This window comes from Palaemon carinicauda, chromosome 29 (genome assembly GCF_036898095.1).
Source record: "Palaemon carinicauda isolate YSFRI2023 chromosome 29, ASM3689809v2, whole genome shotgun sequence".
Classification (NCBI taxonomy): domain Eukaryota; kingdom Metazoa; phylum Arthropoda; class Malacostraca; order Decapoda; family Palaemonidae; genus Palaemon; species Palaemon carinicauda.
In genome coordinates this window covers 90,196,896-90,206,895 of record NC_090753.1, presented here as the reverse complement: position 1 = coordinate 90,206,895, position 10,000 = coordinate 90,196,896, and the positions used below count along the sequence as shown (strand labels likewise).

General features: G+C 47.6%; 1 protein-coding gene across 1 annotated transcript in view; it reads right to left on the bottom strand.

Annotated features, from left to right (window-relative positions):
• The window catches only part of LOC137622713 (uncharacterized), a 14,035-nt gene that overhangs the window by 326 nt on the left and 3,709 nt on the right, over positions 1-10,000 (bottom strand). Inside the window, exon 2 of the mRNA XM_068353306.1 lies at positions 1-211. This exon is cut by the window's left edge and continues 326 nt beyond it. Coding sequence (XP_068209407.1) covers positions 1-211 — 211 coding nt within the window. The remainder of the gene's footprint in view (positions 212-10,000) is intronic.

The following is a 10,000-nucleotide window of genomic DNA, read 5'->3' as shown; positions in this document are numbered from 1 at the left end:
CCAGCTCAGCAGAGTGGTTAAGTACTAACCTGCCCAGCACAGCAAAGTGAATAAGTGGTACCTTGACCAGCTCAGCAGAGTGAATAAGTGGTACCTTGACCAGCTCAGCAGAGTGGTTAAGTACTAACCTGCCCAGCACAGCAAAGTGAATAAGTGGTACCTTGACCAGCTCAGCAGAGTGGATAAGTACTAACTTGACCAGCACAGCATACTGGATAAATGGTACAGTCAAATGCAATAGTCCTGTCGTCTCCAGTCCCTCTCTGTCACCCCCAATATCTATAGATTCCAGAACTTCAGGTGTAGAAACGGTTGGTAATTAGGAGAGAGGATAACGGGCGGGAGGGGGCGACGGGCTCGGGGAGGACGTCAGGAAGGGGCGGGAGGACGGGCGGGGGAAGTACGACTTAATAGCTGTAAGGTGTGTGATGGCAGGGGAAGCACAAAACATTATGTATAAACTTAAATGCCATATAATATAACACGATCCGATCCCAGTTTCATGATTATGAGGATTCTAATTTATATTTGCTGTGTTATTCCCTATACCATTCTCGCAAACAACTTGTTGACAAAAAGGATCGATGATTAGTTAGGCATTTATCATGTCCTGGGTGAAAAATCTTACGTAAACATATGCTAGGAGTTCTCTCTCTCTCTCTCTCTCTCTCTCTCTCTCTCTTTATATATATATATATATATATATATATATATATATATATATATATATATATATATATATATATATATATATATATATATGTGTGTGTGTATATGTGTGTGTGTGTGTGGGCGCGCGCGCGCGTGTGTGTCTGTGAGTATCGAAAGTGTGATTCTAAAGCCGGGGAATGAGACATTTTGTTTGAAAGTAATTCACTATCAATTCATCAGTATCATAATATTTTCAGCAATGATTCCAAATTATAATTACGTTGTATAGACCTGCTTGTTGTTATTCCTAATAACATTCTAACAGAAAAGTTATTGCCTAAAATACTGAACTTTGGTATAGTTTGGAAATTTTGTCCAGACTGAATAACCTTACTTATACCAATTCACGAGTCCAAAAACAACTCTTTTTCCTTAGATAGCATATCTGCAATTGGGTCGAAACAATTTACCATATATGAACAAGTATTTCAGGAAACAATGGTGTTTGTGCGAGCAGCCAATCCTCAGAGAGCAACTACAAACCATCTTCATATTACTTTATATCCACCCCTAGCTTACATTACGAAAGGTTCGTTTACGTGTATTTATGGCTTTTCTTGGTCTCGTTAAGTTTTTTTTTTTTAAAGATGCTGTTTACATTTAGGTGTGAAATGTTGTGCTACAACAAATGAGTTCTATTGCCTTTTGTAGATTCTATAAAAAAAAAAAACGGATTTTGAGCGAAGCGAAAAATCTATTTTTGGGTGAGATAGCCATGGCGTCCTGATGGAAGGTTCCTGTTTGGTAGCTTCCTTGGGTATAAGACTACTAAGATATTCCCAGAGAATTTAACCACAGGTTATCACAGAATTCTAACTTCTGGAGCGAGTATCTCAAAGGTTTCCCTTTAAGACATCGTAATACAACAGGGGACACGCATGTCTGATCGTGCCACATAGCTATCTCCACCCCGAACAGAGTTAATGCTTCGGTGTGTAAGGACTGAGAATAGCTGGGAGCCGTTCCACAGCTAATCTCACTCGTGGCTACTACTGATACTCGAGACGTAAACAAACGGACGCCATTGCTCTAATGACGTCACGCGCGTCTTTATCCTGGCGCCAGTTGCTGCCCATCACCATGATACAATTGTGTAGGGTGGGAACAAACTGAACGAAGTAGTAGGGAGGGTCCATCAGGACGCCATGGCTATCTCACCCAAAAATAGATTTTTCGCTTCGCTCAAAATCCGTTTTTTGGGCTCAAGCCATGGCGTCCTGATGAAAGAGTACCAGAGAATCAATGTATCGTGGTAGATTTTCCCCCAGAGTTAAGTGCCTAGGCATTGACAAAACAGCAAAGTAATCTTAGGTAAGAACCATAGGAACGAAGTATCCTGCCCCCCATTGGTAGGAAGTTCCCATGGGCTATGCCGACGTCAAAGTGGTATTGAAGGGCTATTCATCTTGACAGAAGAACTTTTAAGAACTTAGAGATGAAGCAGAATGTTTGATATTCGTATAGGAACATTCTGAAGTAGGCCAGTGGTGGTTGGGCACTGTGTGTAGAGTTCATCTCCTGATTATCAGAAGTAAGTATTCGTGTAGGAACCTTACTGAGACAAGGTGAATATAATTTAGGATTAGACATCTTAAATTCTTCATGACCATAGGAAAGGAGGAATAAATAAAACTATGACAGTATGTATTTCATAGTAAGTAGGAGCTGAAAGAGACGCATAAGTAATAAAATAGAAATTTTATTTCACAATGCAGAAATTAAATAATTTACAGCAAAAGTAAAGTTCATTTACAGTAATAATAATGTACATAGAAATAAAGGCTTGCTCTTGAATCTGAAAAGGAATTTCAGGATTAGTAGGTACTCGTTCTCGAGGAACGCAAGTCTTTAAACAACACATCATGCTCAAGGCATGCGGCACTTGTGTGACACTATGACATTTCACCTGGGATAAGAACAGTTATAAAAGCACTAAGTGTTTTTAGACATCACTATGAATCACTCGAGGGTCAACATAGGCACCCGAAGAGTTAGAGTCCCAAGTAACTCACTGTTCTACGCAGAGTTAGGTGCAGGTTTCATAACACTACCTGCGGCTACCACAAAATGTTTGATTTCGTGCACTTGTTTCGCATAATGTTTAAAGAAAACTCGCGAGGACTTCCAGCCCGTAAAGTTTTTAAGGCTCTCAAAGTCCATGCTCTGAAAGAAGTTCAGAGAAGATGCCACTTTTCTAGGATCATGACCAGCGGGTGTACTGTTCGGATCCGCTCTGCGAATGAAGTAGGTGATTTTCGCTCTTAATTGTTTCAGTGACAGGTCGCTGCCCGATGTTTCTCCTTTGAAGAGTTGGCCTCCACCAAAGTTCGAAGTTCTGCGAAGATAGACCTTGAGACTCTCTACTGGACATAGAGAGACATCCTCCTTCAGGGGGCATATTCTCCAAGGGCCCCATCTTTTGGTGGGTAATTCATTTTTGGCGAGAAACGTCGGATCAGGGGAGAGGGTCACTTCTCCTGAATCAGCAAACAGGATGTGTCCCTCTTCTCTTGATAATGCCACTATTTCGCTGACTCGAGCTCCCGAGGCGAGAGCAAATAAAAATATAACTTTCTGAGTCAGATCCTTGAGGGGGCATGAATCATTGTCCAAGTTGGAGGCGAAATGGAGCACCTTGTCTAGTGACCAGGAGATCGGTTTCGGAGGGGGTGCTGGGCGTAGGCGAGCACATGCTTTCGGCAGTTTGTTAAAGATGTCGTTGGACAGATCAATTTGGAAAGCATATAGAATTGGTCTAGTCAAAGCCGATTTGCAGGTTGAAATCGTATTGGCTGCTAATCCTTGTCCATGAAGGTGAATGAAGAAGGACATACAGAAATCAATGGTGATTTCTTTAGGATTTTTTGCTTTAACAAAGGAGACCCATTTCCTCCAGGATGATTCATATTGCCGTCTCATGGATTCGGTCTTGTATTCCTCTAGGAAGTCTAGACTTTTCTTCGAGATCCCAAACCTCTTCTTTGCGGCAAGGGAGAGAAAATCATGAGATGAAGGTCCTTGATTTTCGATGATGAAGCGAAGACAGTCGACTTCTGTACTTGTTGAGAGAGAACTGGGCCCGGGAGAGGGATCAGCTTGGGCTGCAGCTCCAGGACCAGGGGGTACCAGTTGCTCCGGGGCCACTTGGGAGCCACTAGGGCCGCTGTCCCTTTGAAGGTTCTCAGTTTGGAGAGGACTTTCAACAGAAGGTTGGTGGGAGGGAACAGGTATATCTTCGACCATCTGTTCCAGTCCAGTGACATGGCGTCCACCGCTTCTGCTTTGGGGTCCTCGTACGGGGCTACGTACAGAGGAAGTTGATTGTTGTCGCTCGTTGCAAAGAGATCTATCTGAAGTTCTGGGACTTGATGAGAGATGAAGGAGAATGATCTTGCGTCTAGAGACCATTCCGACTCTATCGGGTTTGTCCGAGATAGAGCATCCGCTGTCACGTTGCGGAATCCTTGTAGGTGAACTGCAGACAGGTGCCACTTCTTCTTCTCCGCCAGACGGAAGATTGGGAGGAGCACCTGATTTATCTGGGGCGATCTTGAGCCTTGGCGATTGAGACAACGAACTACCACCGAGTTGTCTAGGGTTAGACGGATGTGGATCGAGGGCGGCGGGGATAGCTTCTTCAGAGTAAGAAGGACCGCCATGGCCTCCAAGATGTTTATGTGGAACGTCTTGAATAGTGGAGACCAGGTCCCTTGAGCTTGTTTCAGGTGGGAGTGACCTCCCCAGCCCTCCAGTGAGGCATCCGTGTGGATGTTGAGTGATGGAGGAGGGTGTTGGAGAGGAATGGACCTTTTCAGGGCCATTGCTTCCGACCACGGCTTTAGGAGGCGTCGAAGTCTGTTTGGAAGCCGTCTCTTGAGGTCTCTTTGAGCGATGGATGCCGATCGTCTCCAGACTCCCGCGGCATCCTTTAGCTGTGCACGAAGCACTGGGTTTGTCACTGAGGCGAATTGTAGAGAGCCTAGAACTCGTTCCTGCTGTCGTCTTGAAATGCGTTTGGATTTCAGTAGTCGCTTGACAGACCCTGCTATTTCCTTCCTTTTCTTCTGGGGGATGGAAAGGCGGTGTGACTGAAGATTCCAGTGGATTCCCAGCCACTGAAACTTCTGAGCTGGAGAGAGGCGAGATTTCTTCTCGTTGATCTTGAATCCCAGGTGTTCTAGGTACTGGGTAACTTCGTCGCAAGACTTTGTACACTCTTCGGGCGATGGAGCCCAGACTAGCCAGTCGTCGAGGTAGGCCATCACCTGGACGTTTCTTAGGCGGAGCTGTTGTACTATGGCATCCGCCAGCTTTGTGAAGATCCGAGGGGCCACATTGAGGCCGAATGGCATGGCCCGGAAGGCGTAGCTTTTTCTTTGGAGTCGAAATCCTAGGTAGGAGGAAGCGTGATGGTTCATTGGAATGTGCCAATAGGCATCCGCCAGGTCTATAGAGACCGTGTAGGAACCTTGAGGCAGAAGGGTCCTTATTTGTTGAAGCGTCAGCATCTTGAATTTGTTGTTCTCTATGAACTTGTTGAGGGGGGATAAGTCCAGAATGACTCTGAGCTTGTCTGAGTCCTTCTTGGGAACGCAAAACAGTCTCCCTTGGAACCTGGTGGACTTTACCTTCCTTATCACCTTCTTGTTCAAGAGGTCTAGAACATATTCTTCCAGAATGGGGGTCGATTGTTGAAAGAACCGCTGGAAGATTGGGGGTGGTTGCACCCAACTCCAGCCTAGACCGTTCTTGATGATGCTGTGTGCCCAAGGATCGAAGGTCCAACGATCCTGGAATTGGCGGAGTCTTCCTCCCACCGGAAGCACTTCATTGCTTCTGGTGTCCCGAGGACTTGTTGCCTCGGCCGCTAGCTCCCTTTCCTCCTCTACCTCTGGAGGGACGACGAGAGGCGTCTCTGCTTGCACCCCTGGACGAGCCTCTACCTCTGGCATGAAAGGTAGTGGATGGCTGCTCAAAGGCAGGGGTGAAGACCGGTGACTGTGACAACACCGGTTGGGGGACCAGTTGAAAGGTCTGTTGTGGTTGGGCAACCACTTGGGAGGTAGCGGGTCCCGGAAACTGACGTCGTTGTTGACGTTGCTGGGGTTTTGGCTTCTGAGGTTTCCTCTTAGGCTGAGGTCCATCGTCCTGAGAGGTTTTCCTTTTTCTGGACATGCCCCACTTGTGGAGAAGGTTCCTATTCTCCGTGGCGGCTCTGTCAGTTATTTCCTTGACAAGGTCAGAAGGAAACAGGTGCTTTCCCCAGATGTTGGAGGAAATCAGCCTCCGGGGTTCGTGTTTCACGGTGGCACCGACAAACACGAATTCACGACAGGCTCTACGAGCCTTTATGAAATGGTACAAGTCCTTCATTACTGTGAGCAAGTGGGATTTGGCTAGTACCATGTAGTGATCAGGTACTCCTGTGTCACAGGCCATAACTTCAAGTTGGACTTGATGAGAAAGAGATGCCGCAAGCCTCTCCTTCGTGTCTTGTTCCCGGCGAAGGAGGTGATCATTGAGCTTAGGGAGGTCTTCATTAAACTGACGTCCGGCGACGTCAGGATCGAGCCTACCCACGACGAAAGTATGTTGAACATCTTTCCATTGTCTAGTGTCAGGGGGTGTCACGATGGAGAAGGGTCTGCACTCCTCCAGTGCAGGGCAGGGTTTTCCTTCTTCCGCCGCTTTAAGGCATGCAGCCAAGGCCTTTTCCAAAAAAGGAAGAATCGCAGTGTCAGGTGCGACATATGTAGGATGCTTCTTGCTCAAGGCAGGAAGCTTAGAGCAGGTAAAGCCCCTGCTCTTAAATGCGGAGGCTAGCATAGCCTGGGCCTTTGCGAGATCGAACACTATCTCTTCTTTAGGTTCGGTCTCCTCCTTCGAGGCAGGTTCGGAACGAAGCCGGACGTAACAGTCCGGGTAGGCCTCGAAGCTTGGGAAGAACTCCACATCTTCCAACGGGACCGTGCCGATTTTGTCACTAACAAAGATCCTGCCGGTCGCAATAACCATATGCTCTGCATACCTCCACGGGTTGGCATGAGAGCAAGCTGGGAGATCCTTGACCGAGATCTTCTTCGGGTCTCTGGATCCAATCATAGACCTGATGGACTCCTGGTTCTCCTTCAGTCTGTCGTCCATGACAGCTCTAATCAGTCGGATCAGTTCTTGGGTAGAAGAGGAAGGATCCGGGGTCGAGGAGGTAGACGGAATGGACATTTCCGTCGGTGTAGGAGTAGGCGGAGGGATGGACGAGGGAGTAGCTCCAAGCTCCGACTCGGTGTATTCCACCTTGTCTTCGTCCTCTTCGGCTCCTTGAGCCATAAGCGTCTTCTCCGTGTCTTCCGAGACGTCTGAGATCTGTTCATCATCCTCGGAATCTAAACGACACTCGTGCATGGACTGAGCCATGACCACATCAGGTTCCACCGTAATTTGGACAGTGGGGATTGCTTCTTTTGGAACCACTGAGTCAGGGGAGGCCTTAGGGAACAACAGGGACCTCAGTTCTTCGGTGGCCAGGTACGGTCCAGTAGCATTTCTCTGAAAACCACGCACCCACTTGCGCAGCTTTTCACGAGCAATGTCTCTAACCTCCGCTGAGGGAGGGTTATGGAAGGCCTCAACTAGGTAGGCCTGGCAGACCGTACATTCCAGTGGATTCCAGAACTTCAAATCCCCTTTCTTGTCTGCGCAAGGGGCGTGAGTCCTGCACGCCGTATGTCCGTAAAACTGCGAGCGTTTCACAGCACAGTAGGCGAAGTCACACTTCATCTGCTCCTCCTGTGGAAGAAAGAGAAAATGAGTATGGGGGAGTCATAGGAATGGCTCTTAAACTAAGTTAATATTAATCATTAATTTTAACTTAAAGAAGGTGTGATGCATAGAGAATGAAACAGTAAAGGAGAACACGCTCCATGCATCTCGCCCGGCTGGTTACCATAGGCTTGGTCCTGGGATAATCCAGATGACCGAAATCATTGGATATAGTCTCCTAGGATTCCCATTATATTGGAACTCCATGGAAAGCCAAGACAAGGTTGGGATCGAATTCATTCGGTTCCCAGTTAAGAGCCAGAAGGCCTCATTAAGGGTAACTGCTTCTGGCAACCAGCCGCGCTAAGATGCACATAGCATGCTGGAATTAGAAGAATGCAAAGAGACAGCATGATCACTAATAGAGCAGTACTAGGTACTGATCTTAAAAGCAAAGCAGCTTATCTATTTGCAAAGTAGGGCTATCTTAGTCTTATGATAGCTACAGAGAGGGGGTGCAAGTATTCTTGACGCCTCCGGGGCATCCGGCAAGCCGCCGGCATGCCGGAGCTCGCTCCAGCATAGATTCTGGTACTAGAACAGACAATTTTCAAAGTCAGTTAGATACCAGGATGGCGGCCGCCGGCACAACGGCGGCACGCCGGCAGGGAGCGGCGGCTCCGGCAGCCGGAGGATGCCAGGTTGGTGACTGGGGTAAGGATGGTACAGGTAGTATCGGGTTGCCGGCAGTATATGCCGGCGCTCCGGAGATCGACCGGCAAGCGGACGATTAGATAGGAGTAGGAGAGCCGCCGGTAGTAGCCGGCGGCAGCCGGCAGTCCCTCGGTACACGGGGGGCTGGCGGCAAGGGTAGGGAAGTCACCAAGAGGGAGGCAGGTATTGCCGACAGTAGAGGCGGCAAGAGACCGGCACCCGGATAGATAGAGAGACAGGGGGAGGGGGGAAAGGATGCAGGAAGTACCATCAGGGTTCCAGACATCCCTCCCCCTCCCTGAGGGGGTGTACCCATGATAGAGACAGGCTCTAGCATCCATAAGCAGGGGTCACTAGGGACCGGGAGCAGGTAGCCCAAGGGAGGACTAGGGAACACCCAAGAGGGGGGGGGGGGGAGACTCCCCTATGCAGAGCTACACTAGTAACTAACCTCATAGGACACTATGAAGGTATATGTACCAGAGCGGACAGCACAGGGAAGCTCGGGTAGCCCTACTCATCCACCCTAAGGAGGATTTGTAGGACAGGGGACAGATGAGTATAAACTAACCTAAGCATAGGCTAGGCTATACAAGAGATAGGTGGGGAGGGAGAAGAGAGAGGTCTTCCCAGGAAGGGTTTCTGTACCAGAGCGGCCACTAAGGGAAGGGAGGACACTCCCTAACCTAAGATTAGGCTGATCGGCTAAAACGGTGCAAGAGTACAGTTTCAGCATGGAACAGAGAAACCTTCCTAACCCGACCTAGAGCAGGGCTAAAAGTCCTGAACTAGGCAAGGAAGAAGACGTATCGCTATCGCAGGAAAGTCATAGACTATCCTGGCCATAGAGGTAGGCTAGCCTAACCTCACTCTCAGACGCAATCCTAAAGGGGGTTCATTCCTTTAGGGAGGACTGAGAGGCGATATAAATACTCTATTAGACAATTAATCCCTTTACTCAGAAAAGGGATCAAGGCTAAATAGAGGGAGTGCCAAGGCAGGGGATGAAGGAAGCATATAGGGGTCCTAAGGTTAGGTTAGGCTAGAAAGAATCACTGACTAGCCTATCCCCTATATGGTCCCTGAAGGCGAAAACATTTGCATCACTAGTCAAAAGTATTGTAAAATAATAATGCCACTATCTTCATAACTTAGTCTAGGATCACTAATAAATCATGCATGAACACTTGTATGTAGGCTCCTGGCCTGGGGGCTATAGTAGCCGACTGGTATGAGGTCAATCGATGACCGATAAAAAGCGTCTAAACACGATATAAAAGTTCCTAGCTATGAAGACTAAATAAACTAATGTATTCGATTAGTATATAATGCCGGAAGCGTTGTTGTGGCTAACTAAATAAGACATGCAAAACAACAACGACGCCATAAAATGGCGGGTCCGGTAGAGGCACAGCTCTGCCACAAAACATCAATTATTTCGCGAAATAATATTTACTTTACGGCCAGAGCTTAATTAAACAATACTGGAACCTTGTACTCAACTTTCCAGAAGAAGGCGAGGCTGAAGGTAACGACATAGCGAAGATGCAAAGCGATAAAGTTAACACAAGGGAAAATCCGTCTAAGTAGGGCAGCTACTAAACAAAGGATAAAGACGCGCGTGACGTCATTAGAGCAATGGCGTCCGTTTGTTTACGTCTCGAGTATCAGTAGTAGCCACGAGTGAGATTAGCTGTGGAACGGCTCCCAGCTATTATCAGTCCTTACACACCGAAGCATTAACTCTGTTCGGGGTGGAGATAGCTATGTGGCACGATCAGACATGCGTGTCCCCTGTTGTATTACGATGTCTTAA